This window comes from Tenrec ecaudatus, chromosome 1, assembly GCF_050624435.1.
Source record: "Tenrec ecaudatus isolate mTenEca1 chromosome 1, mTenEca1.hap1, whole genome shotgun sequence".
In the NCBI taxonomy this organism is placed as follows: Eukaryota; Metazoa; Chordata; class Mammalia; order Afrosoricida; family Tenrecidae; genus Tenrec; species Tenrec ecaudatus.
This window is the reverse complement of record NC_134530.1, coordinates 28,411,069-28,438,355: the sequence shown is the minus strand read 5'-3', so window position 1 is coordinate 28,438,355 and position 27,287 is coordinate 28,411,069. Positions and strand designations below refer to the sequence as shown.

Below are 27,287 nucleotides of genomic sequence, written 5' to 3'. Positions count from 1 at the left end.
TCTTCAGATGGCTTCCTTGTTTTAAAATACGCTCTGAGGGTCACTGCTGTGCAGCAAGAGAACATGAAAAATCCCAACAAGGCCCGGGAAATACCAGCCAAGATGACTAAGTGCGGCAAGATGGAATGCAAATTGATCTCTGCCTCTTGAGAACTGATTTAAGAATCTGTTCAAAATCAAATTAACTTTTTGACTTATTTCCCCAGAATGCTCCGAAGGCAGCAACAAGACCTCAAGTTAACACTCTCGGCAGGGACCCAGGGGGCCCGGGGGGGACGGAATGGAAAATGCAGTTCCAGTCCTTGGCTTCCCAGGGGCCCAGCTCTCGGTCACTGTTTTTGACAGTGAGGGGTGGTTTGTGTTCACAGGTGCCAGCCTGCCAAGCTGGTGGCCTCAGAGGGCTGTGGATGAAGAACTTTTGGTTGGTCAGGCACCTGAGCTCACTCTCTAGGTCACTTAGCACCTGCGGTCAGGAGGTTCACAGGGGCCATGGTGGTGGTAGAATCCCCGCCCTCCTTACAGAAGACCCTGGTTCAATTCCCAGCTCAGTTACGTCCTGTGCAGCCACCACACGCCGGTCCTTGGGGACTCGCAAGTCCCTGTGATGCACCTGTAATGCTGCTATCATGCTGAACAGGCTTCAGCTGAGCTTCCTGACTAAGAAGGACTAGGAAGAAATGACTGCTGATGTATTCATGGAAACCCTGCAGATCACAGCTGGGCCGTCCACCCTCATGTGGCACAGGACTGGGCAGCCTTTTGTCCTCCTGGGCATGAGGTCACTATGAGGGCTGACTCCCACTACCAAGATGTCAGGAGGCTGAGCTATCCCACCCAGGTGCCGATGGCGAAGCCCATCTTCTGAGGGAGAGAGTAGGCTTCCTTCAGATCCTACTTATGGGTGTCACTGGCTTCTGTAGGGGGTTGGATTGTGTTGGCTCCAAAGTATGTGCCGGAATCCTAAACCCTACACCTGTGCACTGGGCACACCTGCTGCAAAGGCCCCTTTAAAGTTTGAGGTGGTACCGGTTTCACTGCGAAGACGAAGGTGCTCCTGACCCAATCCATGATCTCTTCCATCGCTTCATGTGCACGTCAGAGCTGGATCTTGAGCAAGGTGGTCCACGACGAATTGATAACTGTGACTGATGAAGCTGGTGGAGAATAGTGACTATACCACAGGCGGCCACAATAGTGAATGAACATGTCTTGGAGGGAGAAGTGCAGCCTGGATGGTCCTTAGAAGCAAGGATGGTGAGACTTTGCCTTAGGGACTTTGGATGTGTTATCAGGAGGAATAAGTCCCTGGAGAAGTACCCCATGTGTGATAAAGTAGAAGGAAAGCCCCCCCCTAAAAAAATCAAATAAGACCCTCAATGCTATGGATGGACACAGTGGCTGCACCACAGACTTAGAAGTAACCATGAGTGGGAGGCTGGCGCAGGCCCAGACAGTGTTGCTCTGAAGTACAGAGGGCTGCTTTGAGTGGAAACGGACCCTACAACATCTCACACCAACAGCACGCCTGGGGGGCGAACAAGTGCTGTGTGATCCATCAACCCATTGAAGTCATCTCCTAGACCAGTGGCTCTCAACCTTCCTCATGCCACGACCCTTCATACAGTTCCTCATGCTGTGGTGACCCCCAACCATAACATTATTTTATTTTTCTCTTTTAAAAATCATTTTATTGGGGGCTCTTACAACTCTTACCACAATCCATCCATCCATCCACTGTGTCAAGCACATTCGTACATGTGTTGCTATCATCATTCTCAAAACATTGAACCCTTGGTAACAGCTTCTCATTTTTCCCCTCCCTCCCCCTGCCCCTCCCTCACAAACCCTTAATAATTTATTAATTACTATTATTTTGTCATGTCTTACACTGTCTGATGTCTCCTTTCACCCACTTTTCTGTTGTCAGTTTCCCAGGGAGGGAGTTATATGCACATCCTTGTGATTGGTTCCTCCTTTCTACACCCCCTTCCCCTTCCCCTCCTGGTATCATTAATCTCATTATTGGTCCTGAAAGGTTCATCTGTCCTGGATTCCCTGTGTTTCCAGTTCCTATCTGTGCCAGTGTATATCCTCTGGTCTAGCCGGATTTGTAAGGTAGAATTGGGATCATGATAGTGGGTGTTGGGAGGTGGGTGAGGAAGCATTAAAGAACTAGAGGAAAGTTGTATGTTTCATTGTTGCTATACTGCACCCTGACTGGCTCATCTCCTCCCCATGACCCTTCTGTAAGGGCATAAAGTTATTTTTGTTGCGACTTCATAACTGTAATTTTGTTACTGTTATGAATCCGGCGCTGTTGTGAAAGGGGTGGAGACCCACGGGTTGAGCAGAGCTGTCCTAGACCTAGCCACTCCTGAGTTCTATGTAGAGCACACCAGAGACAAGCTGCCACACAAGGAGGAAGACCAACTCCATGGCAGGATGATCCATAAGCCGAGATACCAAGGAACACCTGACCGCATGGCCAAGATCTGGAGTTGAACGTTGAGCCCCTACAATTGTGAGAGCAATTTTGCAGCCCTGTGCTGCAAAGCCACCGAGTTGCAGCATCTCTGCCTCAGTGGTCCCAGGATAACAGCAAACTCCGAGCTGGGCTCCACCCGCTCCAAGCTCATCTACCAGCCCCTTCTTTTGCCTGTGTAAGTGATCACTTTCTATGCCCAGGTCTTGGGGTCACTCTTTCTGCTTCTCCCTCTTCTCGTGATCTCTCTTCCTCATTGGCACCAGTTTAACCCTCTCCCCATGGCTTCCACATGGATCTTGGCCAACATCACCAGGTCTCTGCTGGAGGATCCGCAGGACCTGCTTCCTAATAGGCCTCCTTCCTTCTCCAAGTCTCTTCTGAGCGTGGCAACCGGGGGGGAAGGTTTGTGCATACAAATGGGATCTGTCCCACTCCAATCCAGAGCATTGGATGTTGCCTGCCAGTCACTGAGTGACCCATATAGATTCCCCCATATCCTTGGACCTGCTACTCTGTGTCTTGTTCACCCTCCCTTGCCTTTCCTGAGACTACTACTCAGGCTCTGCACACAACCCCTGTCCCAGAGTGCCTCCCTGTTCCTTCAATGTCCGTCCTTTCAACTGTTTCCCTTCAGCGCCTGCTCACCCTTCTCTGTCTTCTGAAAGACTCCCTGACCCCTCAGTCAAATGGCACCCCCTTGACGTGAACTCATAGGGGACCGTTTATGTTTCTTCTGGCTGGCTCACTGTGGCCAGCACTTCTGCACTCATCCGAGGGGCTTTCTGGACGACCTGCTTGCTGGGCCACAAGCTCCTTGAGAAGAGGGTGGACGGACCATATGCCGGCCAACAGGGTTCTGAGCTAGATCTAGCTGTTTGTTCTTGATGGTTTTGTTTGTTTCCCTTTTCATTTCCTTCTTCACCAATTACTCCTGTGGCATCGAGTGTGTGTAATACACCGCAGAGGATTTAAAAGCAGGGAAAGAAATCCAGCCCTGTCCCTTTAAGGACCGTGTAGGTTCATGAAGGAGCTAGGGCCTCCTTTATGTTGCGCTTACTGATGTATATAAAGACAACCAGAAAGGCCGTATGTGAAGGTAAGGAGGGATTAATGGCTTCTTGCCTCAGAGGCAAGTGTGTGAGGGCCAGTTCTGATTATTGGTGGCTTTGAAGTTGGCAGGTGGAAAGGCAGGGGCAGGTGGGATGACGGGGTAATTGGGGGATGGGGAAGATGGAAGAGTGGCGAAGATGGAAGGTGGCAGTTAGGTTTTGTGTCAACTCGACTGAGCCAAGATTCTCAGTAGTTTGGCAGTGAGGCTTCCCCCATAAAGTGCAGGTCACATCCCGATGATGTTCCAGCAGGGAAGAAAGTGGTGGGGGGAGGGCAGAATTTAGGAGCATGCGGGTGGGCTGACTTGGTGGCAGGTAACAACAGCAAGGAGCTGCTTATGGATGGTCGGTGAGCAGAAGGACCACAAGGGAACTCTGGAATCCCCAACAGCAGGGTACCCTGAATACATCCTGAATACATCCTGTCAAGCAAGGCTTCACAATCCTTCCAGAGCTGCTGCATCATGGTCGTTGGCAGAACAGTGTCAGCCACTGAGCTTACTGTGTGCTCGATACCCTGGCCAGCATGTCTGTGTAGTCTAGGAGAGTCCAGACCTTGGTCCTGACCTGGGCACCTGATGGAACAGAGTTCTCTGACCCCTGAAGACAATGACATCATCTCACACACAGAATCACCTTTGTCCCACCCCACCTGCATGGGGAGGGTCCATTGAGGGAAGAAGGACAAGTTTGAAATCATTTGGGCCCTGAGTGCTCTCCTTCTAGGACCCCATGATGGGCATGACACAAGGCACCACCCCATCCAGGTATAAACTGATCTGGGGCTACTCTGGAGAGGGTGGCCATGCCTTGCAAGACCCACAGAGCAGGACACAGGGGCTGGCCTCCTGAGCTGAACTTGATGACATCTAGGGCAAGACCTAGGGTCTTGAGGGATGCACCAAAAGCCAGTGCAGCCCAAAATCTTGGGGGAGAAAGGGTCTACTCACATGGGGCTTGGAGGCAAGCCTGTATCACCAGCACCCCCATTTTCACGGGCTCCTTCCATATGCCATGTATCTTCATCCGGGCAAGAACACCCCAGAGAGACTTGCTCACTGTTCACAAACCTAACACTTGCCACAAAGGTCATAGGGCTACAACCCCATGATTACTTCCCTGTGTGATGGTATGCGGGAGCCCCAGACTACCAAGGGAGCTAGGGGCAGGCCTGACTGGCAGGCTGAGGGGTTTGCTAGTGGGGCAGCTCCCCTGCACCTTACCCACCATCCCCTGCCTCTTTCCCGCCACTCCCTCCTGTGCACTGATGGTGGCAGCTCTCGCCCACCCGTCCCTGGGGCTGATGCCTCCCGGGGGGGAAGCTGGTGCACACCGTGGGTGGAACCTTCTAAATGGGGGGCCCTCTGGGGAGCTGCTCTGAACTTCAGCCTTGACACAACGTGTGCGCCCTCTCCACTCCGAGACCAGCGTGCTGGGAGCAGCAGGGAGTAGTTAGGACCAAGCCCACTGGCTCCCTTTGTTTGTGGACCAATCATTATTAGTCATGTGTGGTGTCCACCACCCAGTCTATGAAACAGGGAAATAGGAACTATATATATGTCCCCCACGAATACCCTCAAAGAAGCAAATATGTCACTGCCATCGAGTGGATGCCAACTCCTAGCAAACCTATAGGGGTAGGGGAGAACTTCCCCTGTTGAGTTTCTCATCCTGTAACTCTTTATAGGAGTAGAAAACCCTTTCTCCTGAGGAGTGGTTGATGGTTTCAAACTGCTGACCTTAAGGTTAATAGCCCAATGCGTGACCAGATTGCATTTAACTGGTCACTGAAAGGTTGATGGTTTAGAGTCTAACCTTTGGGGGTTGAACGACCCTTTCACTGGAGTTGCCCAATTCATAACAGTAGCATTCTTACAGTGATGAAACAGCAATGAAAGTAATTTTATGGCCGGGGGGAGGCGTTACCACCACATGAGGAACTGTGTTAAAGGGCCGCAGCATTAGGAAGGTTGAGAACCACTGGTCTAGAGCAGTGGGGCAGTCGAAAGGCCTGCTGGTCCTCCTAAGGTGACAGCCAAGACAACCCTTGTTGTTGTTTGGTGTCAGTGTTGAGTCAGTTTGACTCCTAGTGACTGTCTGCACAACAGAATGAAACCCCCACCCTAATCCCCCACCATCGTCACCTCGGCTCCTATGCCTGAGCCCATCATGGCAGCCACTGTGTCAGCCCGTCTCATTAGGGGCCGTCCTCTCCTTGTGCTGCCCTCCACTAGACCAAGCAGGCTGTCCTTCTTCAGGGGTCGGTCTCTCCTGACAGCACGTCCAAAGTCTGTGAGATGAAGTCTAGCCATCCTGCCTCCAAGAAGCAGCCTGGCTACACCTCTTCTGAGATAGACCCGTCTGCCCCCCTGACCCTCCACGGCCCACTCAATCCTCTTGGCAGCGCCGCAATTCAAATGCATTGCATCCTCTAGATCCAATGTCCAACTTTCACGAGGCAACCCAAAAGGCAGGCGCACCCCAGTTCCCAAAGTAACCTCCTTGCCTCTCAACACTGCAAAGAGGTCCCTTGGAGCAGATTCTCCCAATACAATTTGCCTTCTGATCTCCTGGCAGCTCTCTCTAGGAGCCCTGCCTGCCTATCCAAGCAAGATTAAATCCTTGATGACTATAATCTATTCTCCATTCATCAGGATGCAACCCATTGGTCCCGGGATGAGGATTTGGGTCTTCTCTAGAAAACTCTGGGAAGTAGTTCTTTTCTGTAACCCTTAACTTGCCAGAGGCACCCACAACCTCTGAGGGAGGATCAAATCAGATAAGGACAATACTCCGTTAAGTAGCTCTCCATTCCAAAGCCCCCCAGGATGCCCCATGTACCTGAATAACCTACACTTTGTACTATACATACACACCGGTGACAAGGAAAGCTGAACTCATCAGTCCAGCACAGTCTAAGGCTGAGAGCAGCAGCGCTGGTCACCTATAGAGAGGAGCCCCAGTGGCCTCATGGGGTCGCATGGGGCTGCTTCTCATCACAAGGTCAGTAGTTTGAAGCCACCCACAAGAGAGAGGAGGCTTTCTCCTCCTCTCAAGAGTCTCCGAACCCTCCAGGGGCAGTTCTGCTCTGTGCTAGACTGCGGACACTGTGAGTCGGACATGACTCAGTGACTGTGAATTTGGTTTGGTTTTTATTACAACAGCACACAGCAAAAAAAAATGCTATGGACATGGTGGGGTGGGATGTGAGAGATTTAACATTTGGGGACTGCATTTAACCATAGGACACAGAAGCCATAGAAGGTGAAACTACCATAAGCCAGGTATGTCACAAGGAGGCCTCCTAGAGCAGCGACTAAGTATTGATCTGCTACGCGGCTCAAACCTACCAGCTACTCCTAGGCAGGAAGATGAGGCTGTTAGCTCTCACAAAGATTCACCAATTCAGAAATCCTGGGGAGTAATTCTAGTTTGCTCTGTCCGGTTGGACTGATTCCAAGAGAGTGGACCTCACAGTGATGCTCTTAGGGAGTCCATGAATGAGGGGTGCAAACAGTTAAGTGATCAGATGCTAGCCGGACACTGGAGGTTTGAATCCACCCCCACAGGTACTTTGGAAGAAAGGTCTGGCAAACTGCCTCTGAAACCACTTGGCCCTGGAAGCCCCTAGGGAGCCCAGTTCTACTCTGACACACATGACAGGGCCCAGAGCCAGAGGCCACTCAGACTGCAAATGGAATGTCCCTCCGGCCTGGACTGAAATGCAGCTCTCCACCTCTCCCCACCTGTGTGGTGCTGGGCCAGCGACTTCCCCTTTGTGAGATGAGTGAGGACCATGGGGAGTGGCTCCTCCCAGCCCTGCCGCTCCCTTCACGGGATTTCATGCCTGCCTAGTGATTAGAACCTGGCTCAGGGTGAGTGGGCCATAAATCTCGACTAATTAATATTCGAAGGCAGGGGCTGCCATCACAACCACCCTTTGCTCCCCAGGCTGCGCTGAGGCACTTTTTGCTTCTGAGAACGTGCTGCTTCTCAGCCCACACCTTGCTCGCCCTCCTGGAGCAAGGGCATTCGGCACCGGGCACTTGTAGGACTGTGTTGGGACTTTAATTGTCATGACTGAGGGGGCATTTTGCAAACCTCTTTCAATTCTTTTCTCCGGGCTGAGCCAAGTCAATATTCAGTACGTGCTGACAAATAAACGCCGCTAATTGGAACTCTGGCAAGGGCCAGCTCGTGACGCACGGACCTCCAGTGGACTGCGCCCTCCCGCTCCCTCTCCACCTCCTTTGATCCATATTCGTAAGGGCATCTTGCCCTAGAATTATGAGCACAGAAATCAGAGCAGGAATCTTCGGCGTTCTATTTCTGGCACTGACACAGACGATGGAGTGGGGGTTGGGAGGGGGGGCAGGGATCACAGTTCCAGAATTTTCTTTGGACGCAGGGAAACAGCACAAGTCACAGTGACCTTCTCTTATGCTCTCCACCCTGAAGGGCTGTCAGGGGAGACTCACTCAGGACCATGCCCCGGGGATAGGCTGGGACACACTGGAACACCCCTGAGGAATAATGCTCATGGGGGAGGCTTCCTGATCTTGGCAGCAGGGGCCTACTTGCCCATTCTTCCAGATCAACTAAAACGGCCTCTCAGAACAGGCAGGTGAGGGCTCCCGGCTGGTGCTGAGGCCCCAGCTTTCAGCACAATGCTGGGCCTATAGCAGCTGGCATCGTGGTTGGCTGGTGGACTTGATGAATGGGAGCAGGGACGGAGGGTGTGAGGAAGGGAGGAATGAATTAGCGGACTCCACCCATGATACAAGTTACCTTCAAGTCAATCCTGATTCACGGGGAGAGCATCCGAGCAGGGACTTGCTCCGGAGGCTTTTAGTGGCTGATTTCAGGGAAGAACATCACTAGGCCTTTCTTCCGACCTGCTTTCAAGTACTCAAACTGCCAAGCCATTAGTTAGCGACTGCATCATCTGCATCACCCAGGGCTCTGAAAGGAGATACCCACATCCTTGTTCTCTGCCTACAGATAACCATGTCAGTGCCAGGGATGATCCATCCAAAGACAGAAGAGCTAGCATGTGGGATTCTTAAACAGGGAGTAGGCAGCCTCTCCCAACCATGGAACTCAATGGCTGCTCAGGCCCAGGTGTAGAATGAGGGACTGAGGATTCTTAGGGGACTTAGGGCCTTGGGGAAGTCCAGATCCACAATCCCCTCGGGAAATCCAGGTTCAGGACACACAGGCTAACAACCTCACATTTCCCAAAACAATCAAGTGCAAACTCCTAGCCCAGGCCTGGGCATCTCTGCTCTGCCAGCCACCAAAGCAGTAAGACTTAAAGAGAAGAGCTTAGAGAGGGGCTGCCACCCTGGGAGGCCAGGAAATCCCAAAAAGATTCTCAAAGAGGTGAAAATAAGTGTTTCAGCAGCTTTTTCATGCTGACACCTCCTGCGAAGACCTGCTGGACGCAGAAAGGCCCAGAGCTCTGTGTGGAGAATCAGGACCCAAGGAAGCTGCAGAAAGCAGTCCACGCTGAGGTCTGGCTTCACTTGGGAAAGGGTGTTCCCAGCGGCTCCCAGAAGGGGGTCCGAGGAAGGATTGGCTGAACAGATTTAGTCACCAGAGGGCTAACACCCAGTGTCCCGCTCTTGAGTTACGTCTGACATGAGGTCCATGCCCGTTTTCTAGAGAGGAACCATGACGTATGGGATGATGTGACTTGCTGGAGATTCCAGCCCCCCCAACCCCCCGCCACATACACAGGGAGGTCAAAGCACTTGACCCCACATCTGTGCTCCTCACATCTGTGGTCCTTCTGCCCAGCTAACCCGCACCACACCTGCGTGCACCCACCTGGATGGGGCAGCAGGTGTGCTGCACATTGAACAGGGGGGCATACCTTTATAAAGCTGAGCTACAGACATTCTTGAAGGACCTGATCGATGTTAGCCTTTCTCTGTCAATGCCAAGGCAAAATGAGACCCATTGCGGTGTGTCTGCAGTCTTTGCTTAGGGTTGTCTGGGCACCTGTAGGTGCTAGTCCTTCTCAGACCCTGGGGGAAGGGGGTGCTGCCTGAAAGATCTCCCATTCCAGAATGAGCTTGTTTTTTAAGGGGCATTGTGAACTGTTGGTTAAGCTTGTAGATTGAGTCTCTTCAACCCCCAGCCTCCACCTCCTCCTGCCCCTGCAGGTCCTGGACCTCCACCCTGCCCTGGGACAAGGGCTGCTCTCTGCAGGCTGCTGCGGTCTCCCTGCTTGGTCGGACCTGCACACTACTCCTGACTCTTAGGGCCGCTGAAGACCCCATCCTCAGATCAACTCGGACCTGGGTCTCTAAGTGAGCCACAGCTCTCCAGGTGCTTGGGACAAAAAGGTCATATTGACAGAAGCACACAAGCAAGAACAATGACATGTTCTCATCAGGCACCTTTCCTTCCATGCGGAACACATATGAGTGAGCCCTGGTAGCAGAGTGATTACACATGATGCTACTAATTGCAAGGTCGACAGTTCAAAACCACGAAACGGTCCTCAGAAGAAAGATGAGGCTATCCACTCCTTGAAAGAGTTGCAGGCTCAGAAATCCACAGGGAGCACTTCTACCCTGTTCTAGAGAGTCGCTCTGAGTTATCATCAACTTGGTAACAGGGAACATTTTGTTCTTTGGTGCCAGTGAGACAGGAGTTTAAGGAACCCCCCAGGGCAAGGGCGGCACTTGGCACTTAGGGGGCTGGGAGACAGAAGGCAGAGTCCAGTCTCTTTCAGCCAGTGTGAGGGCCTCTCGAGGACCAAGGGTCCCCCTGCCCCTGAGGTGCTGCCCCACCTTGTACCCCCTTCTGTGCTTCACCTTGTACCCCCTTCTGTGCCCCACCTTGCTCTGCACATCATTGGTATGTCTACAGAGGAAACCAGGCTGGCAGACTCCCGGCTGACTTCTGGGACTATGAACCACCTCCTCGGACTTCTGGCAAAAAAAAAGGTAGATTTGGGGGCTGTCACCAGCATCACCTGCGAGGGGTAGGGCCCTGCAGGGGAGCAATTGCAGCCGCTTCTGGCATCTGGATAAATAGACGGAGACGCCACATCTCCCAGGAATCCATGGACAAGAATGTGTTCACAGCATCAGCTTCAGCTTCCCTTTAAAGTGCAAATCCATTTCCTGCGCTGCTCCTCCAGCTGCCGGCCTGTGTGTGCGCTGCCCACGCATCCCAGCTCCCGAAACCGCTGGGCGCTCGCATGTGCGCTGTGGAATCATTCCAGCACTCGGCAAGCCAGAGGTACCATTGAAACACTGAAGCCAAATGAACCGGTCTCTCCCCCCACTTGTCTCATAAGATGCTCCAGGATCCACCTGCAGCCAAGGAAAACCTCCAGAAACTGCCTTTGTCCAGAGTGCTGAGCCAACGGGGTGGGGAGAGGGGGATGGAGGTGGTGGGGTGAACCCCTCTCTCTGCAGATTCCTTCCTGCCAAAGCTGCCCTCCTTCTCCAGGGTCACTCTCCTGGGTCCCCATGTGGTCATGCTGTGCATGTGGGTCCTCTCCCCAGAGATGGAAAAGAGCGCCATTGCTTTAGCATCGGGGTGCAAAAAGATGGGGTGCAGCCTTGCATGCCCTTCTGCATGAGTCCCCATCCCCACTTCATCCCACTCTGCTTTATTTGTCTCCTGCAGCTGCTACCCCTTCAGGGGAGTCACTGGTTGACACACAAAGTTAAGTGTTCAACTGCTGGCTGACAGCTTGACCATTGCAGCCCAGTCAGAGGTGCCTTGGGACCATGGCATGGTGAGCCACTGCCTAAAGGGCTCGACTTTGGAAGCCCTAAGGGGCACCAATCTGCTCTGCATCCAGGGGTAGACATGAGTCATGAGGAGTTCCAGGAGGCTCTGGTCCATCAGTGCCAACAAGTCAGGACAGAGCAAGGGCTCTAGCAGATGCCCAAGCAGTTTCTCCCAATCGATGACCCAATCCAGAGCCAGAGAGGGCCAGAGCACAGAGCAGGCTGTCAGCTGGTGGTCTCTTCCAAGGCCTTAGCCACAGAGGCCCCAAGGGTCTAGTTAGTACACGGAGCAATGATACCAGGGGCACAGCCCTTGCCAAGTATGCTCCTTGCTCCCTCTGACCTGCTCTCCCAACACAGGCCAAGAAAGCAGGTGTCCCTCTTGGCTGGTGAAGCCCTGAGTGCTATGTACAATGAAGGAAGTTGAGATGACGAGTTTATGAATTAGTGGTCTATCTCTGGGGTGGATGTATAATTCATTCCAATGAATTTTTCAGGAACATACAAAACCACCAGCTCGGTGGGAGCCAGGGCCTAGAGCGGAAGGGTCGGGGCCACAGGCCTAAAGTGAAGACTAAGGGTCTGCTGGGTGGGGCCAGGGGGCTAGGAGGCCACCGCCAGAGGCTGAGCATCCTCTGATGTCCTAGCAGGGTGCCAGGGAGGAGTTGAAGGAGGAGGGTGCCCAGCCTCAAAGTGGAGAGAACAGGCTCATGGCCAGCAGGAGCAAACACAGCTCCTGGCAGAGAGACAGAGGCCCAGCTGCCTAGGGCTCAAGACGGAGGATTCTAGCAACATACCCCTGAACTTTATGGACTTTCACAGCACACAGCCACTGGTCTGGCCAGCCCCCGCCCCCTGTTTCCACAGCAGCGACCTTTGAGCAGTACATGCGCTACCCCTGTGTCCCTGGCCAGTTCACTCAACAGGGCAGTTCTCGAGAAGTGGCAGAGACAGAAGGTGGCAGCCAGTGTGGGCTGTAACAGCTGTTCCCAACCTCCAAGAAGGCAAAATACGTTCCCCGTGGCTGTAGAACTAGAGGCCACCCCCAGATCCTTGCCACTGGGCCCCTTTGCAATGTGCTGGCTTGCTGCTACGAAGCCAGCAGGAAGCGTCTCTCTCTAGCTCGACAACCATCTTTTATATGACAAGGTGATTAACGGAGAACCATGGGGGCTTGTGGGCGGCTGCGCTGCGGGAAACCATGCCTGCAGCATTTCATGTACTAGCGGGTCATCCACGGCGTTCTGCTGCCCAAAGTCAGCCGGTTAGAACCCCGTGGACCACAGTGGCCTGATCCACAGCCAGTCACGGGAATGGTGCAGGAGCAGGCGACATTCGGTCCCCTTGCGCATGAGTTGGCGGTGACTTCCACGGCAGCTCACAATAACAGACTTTCTGGATTGGGCGAAGGCAGCGAGGTCAGACATCTGAGTAGGTGTTCATAACATAAGAGAAGTCATGACGGATGGCATGGGATGCAGATACATGACTCAGGCAGCTCTTGGGGTGTGGGGGGGACTGGTATCAAAGGACTGATGGCTGTGGAGTACCACTCTAGCCAGAGGGAGGAGGTCTGGCTAAGGAGAAGCCCTAGGATGTTCCCAAGGGACCAGGGAGCCTCCTATCCTGCTCTGCCAGCTGTCAGTCTCACCACTCACCCCAAGGAGAAACAGCTCGGGAGAACAGATTAAAGCTGGATGGCGCTCCAGGGTATCTCCCGGGATGTAACACCTCGGCTCCCTGCAGAGCGCCTCACCAGGGAACACTTCTAATCCTGCTGACCAGTTGAAAGCTCCTTATTCTATTGTCGGACCAATAGCGATGCCAGGGACATTGGCAAGGCCATCGGGGGATAGAAGCTAGCTTGCTCATTTGGCTATGCTTCATGCCTCTCTCCGACACCCACCAGTCAGCTTGTCAGGAAGTGGTGGCTTACGTGGTGCTAGGATGCACATACTTCTAACCACGGGGGACAGATTTCAGTGGAGCTTCCAGGCAAACACAGACTAAGACGGACATTTGAGTAGTCTGCTGAAAATTAGCCAGCCAAAAGATTCTGGATCACAACAGAACATTCCGATTCCCGTCCTCTGGACAAGTCATTGCAAAACCCCCAAACCCCACTCTCTGCATTTGACTCACAGCAACTCTCTCAGATAGAGTAGAGCTGCCCCTGTGGGTTTCTGAAGCTGTAACACTTTCTGCGAGAAGATAATCTATCCTTTTCCTGTGGAGCAGTGCGTGGGCTACAACTGTTAACCCTGTGTCTAGCAGGCATAAGCACCAGGGCTGCATCGTTAAAAATGGCATTAGATAGGGTCGGTCACTGGGGGAGGGCCTCCTGTTTGGTGAAGCAGTGGGACAGAGGGCAGGGGGTGGGGGGGAGACCCTATACGAGATGGATTGGTCCACCACCGCAACAGTGGGCTTGAACCTCTGGTGGTTTTGAGGAGGAGCACACAAGCGGGCAGCCCTTCGGTCCACTCCTCACTTGTTACCTGACTGCAGCTGATGGGAGTTAACGACAGCAATGACCCCATAGCTTTGACCTTCACCTCCTCGTTGAATACAGGACCCCTGCTTCTTACCAAGACCCCTAGGCTTCCTTCTCCCTCCCTACCTCCAGTCATACCCACATCCCTTGTTCTTGTCCAACGAACCTGTCTCTTTCCTGACATGAGGTCTCAAAGGTGCCGTGCTCCCCCTTTCAAGGTTCCAGCCACTCACCCTCCCCTGGACAATCCTTCTGACCAGTCAGGGCTCAGAAAAATGTCCCCACTTCCAGGGGGCAATTCCTCAACCTCCAGCCTCCAACAACTCCTCCAACCCCATCATTCAGTCCTCTTCTCCCCAAGGACCACGGCCACCTGCAATGCTTTCTATGTGTGCCTTCTGTGTACCTATTGCATGCTACCCTCCTTTGAGTTTGTCATACTGTGGTGGCATACATGTTGCTGGCATGCTGGCAGTTATACTGCCAGTATCTCAAATACCAGCAGGGTTACCACGGTGAACAGGTTTCAGCAGTGCTTCTGGACTACGAGCCGACTAGGAAAAAGAATGGACCACCCACGGAGGGATTAGCCACGGAAAACCTCAGACCACGGAAAACTTCCTGAACAGTAGCTGGCACACTGTCTGATAGAGCGCGGGAAGGACAGCTGCTCAGGTAGGCAGGCACTCAGAATACAACAAGGGAAGGGCTGCATCCTCAAGGTCGAGTTGACCTTAATGCCATGGGAGGAGGAGGACTTTGGGTATCTTAATTGCTGATAAGGCTTCTGCAAACCCCCCATTAGTAAACAGAAAGGGGGATACACAAAGTATGAATACAGGACAAATGGAAGTTGTCAAAACTGAAACAAAATGCATAAAGAATGCATGTCCTAGGGATGAGTGAGCTGAAATGGATTTGCATTCGGCATCCTGAGTCAGGCAGCCACATGTTCTACAATCTCGGGAATGACACAGTCAAGTGGAATGGCAGACATTCATCACCAAAAAGCACATTCCAAAATCTATCTTGAAGTATCACGCTGTCGGTGATAGGATCATAGCTCTATAGCTATGAAGAAGACTGGCTAAGTCAACTCTACCCAACAACCACTAATAATTAATAATAATAATAAAGCAACGGGAAGAACCAGAAGGTGGGCCTGACTGAGAAGTGAGGTTCTGCTTAGCCTGGATCTCCATTGAAACCTGCCCACCATAGGTAACCCAGCTGATGTTTGAAATTGTGATGGAGTTGCTTTCAGCCGCACAACAGTGTGCAAGGCACAATAGGACGCAGAGTCAGAGGAGTGGGGGGTGAGGGCATTCTCGGGCTCTGTTAGAGTCTCCTGAAATCTCACGACAAGGAACCCTGGTGGCATAGTGGGGTACAGGTCAGCGATCCAAACCCCCAAATGTCTTCGTGGGAAAAGGGGAAGTTTGCTGTTCCCATCAAGGTTTACAGCCTCAGAAACCCAATGGGAGCAGTTCTCCTCTGGCTTAGAGGGTCGCTGTGAGTTGGAATTAACTCCATGGCAGCGAGCTTGGAGTTGTTTTGTTTTGTTTTTAATAAAAACTCACTGTGGCACTCAGCACTGTGGTGGGTGTTTCCCAAGTGGGTGATGCATCCAAGCTTCAGAAAAGCCTTCTGAGGCAGAAATGAACTCTCAGTTTTGCAGGCAAAGATGAGACTCTATGAGGTCTCGTGATTCTATCAAGGACATATGGTCCATCAGCAGTAGCAGCTGGGCCCCGAGTTCAAGTCTCAGTCAAGATAGGTACTCCCTCCGTTGGCTGCAGGTGTTCCAAACTTGATCCCCCACACCCATCTCTGTTGCCACCATGTGAAAATTCCACGCAGTGAGTGAGCATCTGCTTTGTGCCAAGCTTGGCATTCGCACGGACGAAGGAAACTTCTGGAGCGGGAGATTTGGCTCCACTCTCACTGCTGCTCATCAGGCTCGCACATCAGACGGCAAGACGGAGTTTGCAAGTCACTGAACTGCACGGAGAGCAAAGACGCAAGTCTCTGTGTTCATTTTCAGTCAGATGGCCTGTCTCCATCTCATGTCTGCTTGTGGTCTGCAGCCGGAGAGCAACCAGCTGGGGAACTCAGATGCATCCCTTACCACACACCTGCCCCAAAGCTGAGGGGCAACACACCTTCTACAGGGGATGGTCACATGGGACCCACTGAAATTAGACACCTACAAGTCAGGGACCCACCACCCTTTTGCCAACATGTAGTGCTGTGTAGGTTGCCTTGATGGTGAAATAACGCCACACCACCTGTATTTCAAATACTTCCAGGGTCACCCCTGGTGAGAAGGAATCAGTGGAGCATCCAGACTAAGACAGACTAGACTGAAAGACCCGGCAATGTCTGCTGTATAGCGATCGACGAGGACCTTATGGCTCACTGGCGTGGGACACACCATCGGGAGGGATCCATCAGGAAGGAGGTGATATGCACTGGCACACCGCATGCAGCAGGCAGGAGGATGGTGCAGGACTGGGTGGGCAACGGCTTATGATCTGCAATAAGCCCTCACCATCCAGGTGGGGTAGCATTCACTCAGCACGGGAAGAGGCCCTTGTCATACCAATGGGGTGGGCCTTGCATGGGGGGAGGGAAGGTTCTGTTTAGCTCTATGATCTAAGCCAACAGTCATTCATTTTCCCTGCCTGATCCCTGAGCCTGCTTGTGCACACAAATGCTGTGCTCCCTGCCCCAACCACCTCCTAGCCCCTCCTGAGACCCAAGGCCTACTCTGGAAGGGAGGTAAGAGGCCACCCTCTCTGGCATTCTCCTTGTGCTGATAACAAATTGGAGGGTGGGGAAAATGGCCCGCCAAGCAAGGAGTTGACACCCGCCAAGCCAAGCACCACCAGCCAGAGATGGCTTTCTTTCTTATGCAGCATCGAGCTAGAGAGGGGAGTCCCTGAGTGGGCAGGGATGCAAAGGGTTGATGTTCAGCTATTAAGGTGGGGGTTTGAATCCACCTAAAGCACCTTGGAAGAAATGCCTGGTGGGATGCTTCTGGACTCCTGCTCTGGACAACTGTGGGGTGCCCAGTCTTACTGGACACAGGAGCCGGAGTCAACTCCAAAGCAGCTGTTTGTCTTTTGCTTAGTGTTCGCCGTGCAGTGTGGGTTCCAAAGGTAAGGAAAGTGGATCCCCGGGAGCTGTGCTTGCTCCCTCGAAGGCTGTCACCTTGCCCAGCTCCCTCTGCAATCCAGGTCTCCTGGCCTAAGGTTGTACCACCTTGCCCATGTCTGTATTTTCACCATTCTCATCCATGCACTACCTCCCCACCCTGATGTCTCTCCCTGCCCCTTCCCCACACTGCTCCCAACACCTCTCTCTACCCTAACACTCTCTCCCCATCCACACACTGCCCTCAATGGCCCCCTGCCCTAACACCTTCTCCCCATCACACACTGCCCTCAATGTCCCCTGCCCTAACACCCTCTCCCCATCCACACACTGCCCTCAATGTCCCCTGCCCTAACACCCTCTCCCCATCCACACACTGCCCTCAATGTCCCCTGCCCTAACACTCTCTCCCCATCCACACCCTGCCCTCAATGCCCCACCCTGCCCTCAATGCCCCACCATTCCTATCCACCACTACCCCATGTCCCTCTTTGTCCAGGCACGTTCTTCCCCACACACTGCCCTCCCATGTCCTCGGACTGGGTGCACCTGCCCCACCTGCATGGGTTCTCTTGCCTCTCTTTGTTCAGGCTTACCTTCCTTACACACACAGAGTCCCTCCATGTTCCTCTGTCCATGTACACCTTTCCTACCTACACACCGTTCCACCCACTCTTCCCTGGGCACACCCATGGCTGCAGTCACTGCTGCCAGTAGCCTGACCTGGCCTTTCTTGTCTGAAATGACCCCTCCTGCTTGGCTGACACATTGTCCAGATAATCAATGAGCTATTTGTGGTTGTGACATTCCCTCCCCAGCCTGATCACCATTTCTCTCCCCTGCTTGTCTGGCTTTCTTAAATAGACTCTCAAAGAGGACAAGGGGCCATGATTTCTTTCCTCCACTCCCTCCCCACTACCCTGATGACATTCGATATAAACTAAAGATAGAGCCGATGGCTCACCGAGCAATTGATCAAGAGACCGGAAACGCTCAAAATGATCCTCTTGGTAAATTCCAATCAAAATTCTAAAACTAGCTGATACGACTTAATCTCAATGCTCTGAATCCTTCCCCTGTGTGTGGATGAAATCTGTAAATTCAATTCACTGGCTATAAAATTGATCTGCTATCCATCCCATACTTAGAGAAATGTACACAGAAAGGGAAGAAGTCGGGTTCGACAGAACGGTGACCCCGGGGATTGTTTGGTCAATCAGTCCCCAACGGGCTCAACTCCCCACAAAGCTGGATAGGTAGCAATCCCACGGCGCTCCCTTAAAGGAGGGTAATTTCAAGGAGTGTGTGTGGGGGTGGGGGTGGGGGGGCAGGGGCGGAGGGATGACCAGCACTGCTCTGTGTGCAGCCAATTACCAAAAGGAAGACAAGCCCTGGTGAGGAAGGGAGCACAGCAGCATTGAGCTCAGCAGCAGACTGGTAGGAAGTGGCTTAGACAGGCCCTGCAGTGTTGCGAGAATGAAAGAGTCCTCTCTCCCGGGTCCCTAACATGATCTTAGACGGAAAATGAGTCCCTGGAGGCAACCAGGTTGTTTCAGAAGCACGGAATGCAAGACGCCGGTGAACAGAGCAATGGAAAGAAGAAGCGTGCAGTTGCAAAGAGGGAGAGGCTGGCTTTAGGAGCTGGATAGAGCTGTGTATTTCATTTGGTGCGAACACAACTCTGCTCAGCAAAGCCAGGGCTGGGGGGAGATTCTCTGCAAGGCACCACCCAGTAAGCCAGACCCTGGCAGTCTGCCATCTGGGGGGCTCCCAGGTCCCAGGAATCATCACATGGTGTCCATTCAGTAAGTTCCAGGCATAGAACCCCCCCTCCTCCCCATGCTCATATGCTCTTTGATGCTTTCATCCCAATTAAGCCACTCAAAACTTTGGAAGTTCATGAGTCATTGGCTTCAAATATCTTTAAATGAAGGATGGATCCAGTTCCCTGGTAGCAAATACCCAGAAACTTAATTAAAAGGAACTCAGCATTTTGACTGCCACGGCAGTTCAACACAGAAGGGAGAGAGAGGAGCATGTCTCTTGGTTACATCTGTTCTAATTTCCTCCCATTCTGATTCCGGTCTTGGGGAAAATATTTCATCATAATGAGACTTGCTCCCGAGGCTGGCAGGCTGGCCTCTCTGAGCAGGTCAGCTGACAATCACAGGGCAGATAAGACGACACTAGCCTGTCCCTTGTGCTTGCAAAGGTACACACCTAAAGGACACTGCCGTCCTCCCCGTGACAAGGACAAAGCAACTGGAGAAGCATCCTTGGAAATGCATGAGTGAATTACAATGTAAAAATTACCAGGCAGGGCTGATGTGACATCTGAGCCATTGCTTCCTTGAGTCTCTGTGTGTCATCAATATGTGACTGATCTGGATAAGGACCAACCTTGAACAGTTATGGGGACTTAAGTGGCACCCATGTGGGGGGCCTTTTAGAACATTGGATGGGATAGCTGGGGAAAGTGCCAGTGCATCTCAATAGGGTCATAAGTTCCAGGTGCAAAGCTCATAGGGGCTTGACCCCTGAGAACATGACCATCAGACCTAGGGAAGCTTAATTGAGCACCAACTGTATACCAAGCCCCAGGTGGTCCCATAGCAGCACATTTGATAACTGAGGTCACTTGGCTTGAATTCCCTACAAGTTTTCCCACTTCACAAGTTTTCAGATAAAAACCCAGGAGACTACTGTCTGTTTTCCTATGTGTAGACTCTATGATTGCAGTCTCAGAGAATAACCAGGGAGAGGGCTGTCAGGGGAGGGCAGCTATGCTGTGGGAGGCCTTCCTCCCCATGTCTCGAGTGAACTTCCAACCCAGGTGACATTCACCCTCTGCCAGCACCCAGATGAGGCTGGAGAGAGCAGCGCCTCTGAGAGCCTATGCCAGATGATTTTCAATTCTACGCAGCTCCTGGCCAGCACCATCCAGACCTCTGCACAGAGTGCCAAGGTGAGGGGATCACCTCAAAGACCTCATGGAACAGAGAAGCCAAGCAAGGACAACACAATCATAATCACCATCATCTTGATCATCGGTACTATCTCGCCATGATCATCCTCTTCACCATGGGTATCGATAGCATCATCGTCTTACCCATCATCAACATCACCATCATGATCATTACCCCCCCATCATCAATTTCTTCATTGTTTTGATCACCATCTTTCCTGTCAGTATCAGTCATCATCATCATCATCTTACCCATCATCAGCATCATCAACATCACCTGAAGAGCAGCAGACACTGTAGCATCTCATTTAATCTGTACACCAAGGTTCTGAGATGGCTCCTTCTATGACTCTCATTGAGGTAGAAAGAGAGAAGCAAGTTTCCACATTCACACTGATAAGAGGTGAAGCCAGGCATCTCAAAACAGTCAATGAGACTTTTAACCAGAATGAGGGTCGATTTCCAAGTTATTTCACCTGCAGGGGGATTTCTGAATGAGGGCCCCTTTGACGATCCCAGCAGGTATTGCATGTAACATTCCTGGTGAATTTTAGAGTCCCCAAATCATTAGCAGCCTGCCTTTCTAATTCCCATAACACCTGTACTACAGACATAAAGGAAAATGTTTCTAAAGATTTCTCTACAGAAGCAATAATAAAGCCCACAGATTCCAATAATCCTTTTGATAGAAGGTTTGACTTAATGAGTTCTTCACGTCACTTCTTACAATGTGCTTCCAGATTTGAGGCCCTTCTTGCAGTGAATGGGCCATAAAGGATACCAGAGATTATAAGACTCCCAGTTCCAGAAGGTCAGTCAGTTCCCTGCTGGAAAGAGGCAACCCTTTCTTCAAGGCCACTTTTGCTGGGTATAAAACGAACTAACTCTTTTGGTTCTTCTGAGGTGGCAGGCACCATATTTTATGCTCTGTGTTGATGCATTGAATCTTCACAAACAACCAGTTAGGAGACATAATACTTATTTTCATTTTGTTGATGAGGAAACTGATGCCAGGAAAGGGAAACAAAGAAACAAAAAACAGCCCCTGATATACACAGCTACATGTGGCAGTTTAGATTCACACATTGATCTGCGGCCTCAAAGCATATGACCAAACACACACAGCCTCACGCACACTACAGTTCTGTGACTCCACCAAGACCATTCTTACCGCCCTAAGTGCCTATGGTATGAGTGACAGTGTTCACTTGCCATGAAGATCTAGGTACCCAGATCTAAATCCAAGGGCTGCCAAGCCCAAGAGGATCTACAGGGGTTCAGCCCTCAGCCACTCCCACACCCACGCCCCTCCACACATATAGAATTTAACAGTTTTCAATACAGGTACCGCCCTGAGAATTCAGAAAAAGTCACCAAGAAGCCTATAGCCTAAGGAAAGAGGTCATCTTCCCCATCATATGACAGCTGTTCACAGTATCTAACGGGAATTGCTCCAGCTTTGAGCTAACTGACCCTGTTCTTGGGTCTTTCTCATTTATACCATAAGATCTGCGCTGTGATGAAGTCATCTCAGCATTTCCTCTCTTCCCTGAGTTTGGCCTGGAAGCTCAGGCTGCAGTTGGTGTGCACCAAGGGATACTGTGGCCTTCTAGGCTTCCTTTTACACATACAGGCCTCATGCTCTAGAATTAGCATTGTTCTGCATGCAGAGCAAATGTGCATACTCCTCCTCCTACACACACACACACACACACACACACACACACTTTTAAAATTTGTTTTACTGAACAAATTAATCTAGCACCAGATTATATTATGGAGAACCATAAATCTTCACCAAGATAAGCATCTGTCAAGTTAGATTAGTAACATCCAATGTACTGTGAATTAATGTGCTAAGCCTTATAATACTGTCCTGGGCGTTTAACTTTAGTAATAATAAATGTAATTTGGAATAAATGGGAACTTGTTTTCTCATCCTTGTCTTACAGTAAGTGACGTATGCAGAGGGGATGACAGTACGTGACTGTGGCATTAAATTTCATCATGATGATGGCTTGGGAATCTATTGAGGGGAAAAGAATAAAACAAGGAGGCTCAGTGAGCTGTGAGCAGGTGCCTGATGCTGAGATGATGAATTATGGGCCACGTGTGTACATAAGATTCTTGGGGATGCTAGATGGGAGACAGTGTATCACACCTCTCCCACATCCTCTCCTGGCATGCCTCACGTGCACACCCTCCAACACTGGGCCCTTGGCCTTGGCATTGGGTGGAGCTAGGTCTACTTTCTTAGATACAATGCTCTCCAAGGAAAGGAATTTAGAAGAAAACATGCAGCGGAAGGAGGTTGCTCAGAAGCTGAATGACAAATGGCACCCACACCATGCATTATGAATTGAATTTTGCCTTTAAAAAAAGTGTTGGAATCCTAATCCTACCCTGTGAATGCCATCGATCCCCCTTGGAACAGGGCTTTCTTTGCCATGACATAAGGCCATGCCAGTTCCTGGCTAACCTAGCCACCTCTGAGTTCCAAGGAGCAGTAGTCCCAGAGATAGACACGCACGTGGGGCAAGGCAGGTGTTACCCATAAAGACAGAGGCAGGTGAACTTACAGGCTCAGTATCAGAACATTGCCAATTACTGGTTACTAGAAGCTGAAAAGGCAATGATTCAGTACCTGACTGTTAAGCAAAGACAAGTGGCAGTTCAAATCCACCTAACCACTCCACAGGGAGAGGGGAAAGAGAAGTCTGCCCCTGTCCAAATTACAGCCAGGAAAACCCTATGGGGCATTCCAACTCAGCAAAAGGGGGGTCACTGCAAATCCAAATGGACTCTAGTCAACAGCACCCACCACGAGGACAACACCAACGAGGCCAGCAGGAGGGACTCGTAGACAAGGTTGGACCCTAGATCAGGGAATTTGAATATAGATGCCCAACTTCCTACTCTGTGAGGGAAAACATTTCTATTCTTCAAAACCACCCACTGTGGTCTTTGGGTTAAGGCAACACTAGGAGGTTTAGACACCATGGCGTCGACCATTGACCACACCTGGAGCCCAAGGGTGGGGATTGGCCCTGGCCAGGACTGAGCGTCTAAGGGCAGGTGAGGAGCTTACCCTGGACTCTGCAGTCAAGCTGTGTGCAGGGTCACTGCTCTGTACCCCAGCCTACAGTGGAGCCCTGCATGTGGCAGTGGATACTGGGTCAGTGGCACAGGTTGGCTACTCCTTTCTGATCAACTGTAGAATGAGGCCCAGGAGGATAAAAGACCAAGAGAAGTAGGCATTTTAAAGCCCTGGAAGGTAACTGGCCTCATGCATCTAGAATAACAGAGGCAGAAACACTGGAGCCATTAACTGCTCTGTGTCCTCCAAACGCCCTCCTAAACCATCTCTGGGGAGAAGACACTCTGCAGCCCGGGCCCCTGTCTCCAGTACCAGTTAACCCCCAGGACAGTGGTCATTATTGGGTCTTCCCTCTCCTGGTCTCTAAAGCAGAATTCCTCCTGGCCTGTTGATGATTTAACTCGGTCCCCGAGATATGTGTGAGTCCTAACCCTGCCCCCGTGATCATGAAGAGGGTCTTTGAGAACATTCTCGGTTCAGTGAACAGGAGGTCAATGTGCCATAGAGTGGGTCCTCAATCAATCCGAGTGGGGTCCCTGTGAAAGAGGACCACAAGCACAGTGAGGCAGACAGAGGAAGGAAGGACAGACAAAGATATACACAGGAACCTGGAAGAGATCAGGAGGTTCTTCCCGAGAGACTTTAGAGAGAGCCCGACCCTGGAGACATCCTGAACACCAGCCTCTCCCAGACTCTGGCCTCCCAATGCTGAGCAACTCTCTATCCTGGTAGTCACCTAATGAACCGAGAACCTGGGCCATACCCTTGAAGCTTCCAGAAGAATCGACATAGCTCCTTCAATTTCCTCCGGAGATGTACCCACATCCTGCCCATGTACAAGGGGTTCTGTGGTCTGGAAGACATAGCTTTGCGCCCACTGGGGTTCAGCCAGTCCTTTCTTTAACACCACCGGGGTGGGGGCACCAGGAAAGGTGTGCCCCACCCTCTCTTCCACAGCTAGAAGAGAGACCATGCTGCTTCTCTCCAGATCACGAGGCACTATCCCCGTGTGCAAGTCCCCAAGCGCATACCAGTTCCATCTCCCCCAACACGCCACATCCTCAATCCTGCCACCGCCCACCTTTGCTCGAGGCTCTCCCACTGGGAGTCACGGGCCACTCAGCAGTACCGCTGGGCACATAGCAGCATCTTCCAATGCCCACCCACACAGCATCTTACCCGCTGCGAAGCCCAACCCACACAGAGGCGGCCATACCTGAGGTCTCCCCCAGAATCCTCGGCGGTGGGAGCTCATCCCCGTCGTGGCTGGGGCTGGTGGAAGGCGCTGTTGTGCTGACCCCCACGGGGATCCTGTTCCTGGGGTCCAGGGACTCCGTGAGCCCCTTAGTCTGCAGGGTCACGGAGGTGGCCAGGGTGGGGGTGGTGGTGGTAGTGGTGGCCACCGTCGTCTTCCGGGTGTGTATGATGGAGACCGTGGTGGGGCCGTACACCCCCGGAAACGTGTGGGGCTCGGCGGCGTCCTCCTCGCCAGTGGGCCCCCAGGCGATGAACTCCGTCTCGGTGGTGGGCCTGCTCCCTGGGAAGTCAAAGCTGCCGAAGCCTCCCCCCTGCAGGTGCCGCTTCCCCCTCCGCAGGAGGCTCTGCTGGTCTGAGGCCCCGCCGCCTGCCGTGGACGCCGTGGACGTGGACGACGAGGCCAGGGAAGGACTGGGTCTGGCAGTGGCCGGTGGCTTGGCCAGCCCCCCTCTGGACATGAGGGCAGCCGCCTGGTCTCTGGGTCTGTGTGCCCGTTTGGCACGGGGCATCTGGATCTGCCCTTGGGTCCGCTCCACGCGGGGCGGCCGTGGGCTCCACGGGGTGGCGGCCATCCGCGCGGGTTGTCCACTCTTAAAACTCCACAGGCGGGGCGGCCGGTGCGGTGGGCGCAGCAGGAGCCGGAACTCGGGGCCCGCGCCCAGGGACTCACACACTGGGAGTTCGATGGCAAGCTGAAACATGGCTATCAGCATCCAAGCATGACTTCCAGCAGAGCAGCCCGGCCAGCGGATGGACATTGAACTGCGTGGAGAGAGAGAGAAGGTCAGTGTGGGCTGGGCAGCAGGCGGTCCACAGCGGGGGAGGGGGGGTGTCAGCCTTCTCAGAACTCTGGCACTGGGACAAAGAAACTCTTATTTTTGTCCAGAAAGCTTATCCAAATTTCAAAAGGAGAAGCAAACCCCTCATTACTCTACTCCAAAGGCTCATTCAGGGCGGCTGGGCCTCTGGGGTTACCTGGAAGGGTTGTGATTCTGACCCTTCCTCACCTGTCCTTCAGTTTTCCTTCTTGAACAGGGGAGGGGCAGAGCTGGGGAGCCCACTTTATGGGAGGCAGAACTGAGCCCTGCAAATTCCCTTGACCCTGACCAAATTCAAACCAACCAATAGATACAGAGATAGCCAATTGCCATAATTTAAATAAATACATAACCGGTTGCCCAAATTTAAATAACGAACTAAATAACCACTGGACACACACTGACCTCAGGGGTATCAGCGTAGAGCTGGACCCCCACAGATTTTTCAGAAGCTGATGGCCAGGCCTTTCTTCTGAGGCGCCTGTGGGGTGGACTCAAAGCAATGCCTGGTGATTATGAGCTCGTGACACCACCAGGGTTCCTATTGGTTGGTAGTCAAGTTCTCAAATGGGTGCACCACCCAAGGAGTCTAGCCAAGTGGTCTTTCATGATGTTCCACCCACTGCTCTCTGCCTTCACCCACAACAACATCGAGACCATGGAAGAGGCTGGGGACAAGGTCTCAAACGCCCCTCCTCAGACCAGAGTCTTTTCTCTGTATCATGGGCATTCCTGCCAGGAGAAAGTCAAACTTGAGAGTCAGCTGCTGCCAAGCTACTGCTCACTCCTTGTGACCCCACGCGTGCCAGGCGGAGCCAACTATGCCGCACCATCGGGCTTTCTGGGCTGTGATCTCATGGAAGTCGGCCACCAGGCCTTTCTTCCGAGACACCTTCCGGTGGACATAAACCTCCAGTTCACAGCTGAGCATGTTAACCCTTTGCACCACGGAGTGCTTTGAACCCCACTAAGTGCCTTTCCGAGGAAGGAAGGTTGGGATGGTGGAGGGGGAGGGGGTGTCTCCATTCCCCTACAATAAGCTCTAGGGGACAAGAGGGGGCATCGAGGAGAGTCATCGCTGAGCACTGGCTATCTTTCCCTTGCTCCCCCAGGCATCGTAGTCGAGCTGTATGTGTGAAAGCAGACACGTTGCACTAAACACCACGCTCAGCGAAAGCACCGTGCACTTGGCCTTCTGCGGACTTTGTGTGGGGAGACCAGATTGACGCAGGATAATCTGACACTCAGTCACGTACCATGGCCCCTTCTCAAGGGCTTGCCCTGCTGACATTTCTGCTCTCCTATCTATCTTCAGGGACCATGCCCTCTTCAACTCCAAGGCAGAGGGGACAAAGGCGGCTGCTCCGCGGTCAGCTGTGGGGGATGCCTGGAGCGGGTGCAGCCGTGTCCAGGGCCCCTGAGTCTGCTCAACCAGCACGGCTCCCTCGCAGGCCCAGGTTGAGCTTCCCGAGCGGCAGCCATGAGTGGCACGTGGGAACCTGTGTGGCACAATGGCGAGCCCGGCGGCAGGGTGTGATGCTGCGTGCCCACGCACCTCCCCCACCAGCACAGATAATTGAGCCCTGATTCCACGTGTCACTCAAAGTCAGTGCTTGTCACCGACCTCCCATTGGAAAGTTACAAGGCATCCGGAAACTTGAATGACAGCTGTGGTGGGGGTGGGGTGGCGGGGGTGTTCAGGTGCACAGAGCTGCTGTCCTCCCGTCGCACCTGCAAGAAGCCACCCGAAACCAGGCTGGGGAAAAACAGTAGGCTCAGTGGGGTTTCTCGGTGAGGCCACATGCATGCGTGGTCTCAAAGACGGGTGTCTGAGAGTGAGTGTCCGGAGATGAGAACGTGTGTGTGTGTGTGTGTGTGTGTGTGTGTGTGTGTGTGTCTTGTAGGTATGAGAGTGTATGACACGGTTTCTCAGTGTGTGTGAGTGACTGTGTGAGAAATACATGTGTATGCATAAGCAGACATGAGCATTTAGTGGAGCTAGTAGTGTATGTGAGTGATTGGACCTGAGTGTGTGTGAACTTGTGTATGTCTGGGGCATGCACGTGTGTCAATGTTTGCAGAGTGTGGATGCCCGGGGGGGTGTGTGTGAGGCTGTGCGGGTCTGCGTATCCATTTCAATGCACCCTTATGA

At 52.5% G+C, this 27,287-nt stretch overlaps 1 protein-coding gene across 1 annotated transcript in view; it reads right to left on the bottom strand.

The window, feature by feature from the left end:
* AJAP1 (adherens junctions associated protein 1) overlaps positions 1-26,066 on the bottom strand; it is a 64,411-nt gene extending 38,345 nt beyond the window's left edge. Inside the window, exons 1-2 of the mRNA XM_075558512.1 lie at positions 25,966-26,066; positions 24,277-25,079 (exon numbers count right to left, since the gene is read on the bottom strand). Of these exons, the coding sequence (XP_075414627.1) occupies positions 24,277-25,079; positions 25,966-26,066 (904 nt within the window). The remainder of the gene's footprint in view (positions 1-24,276; positions 25,080-25,965) is intronic.
* Positions 26,067-27,287: the final 1,221 nt, after the last annotated feature.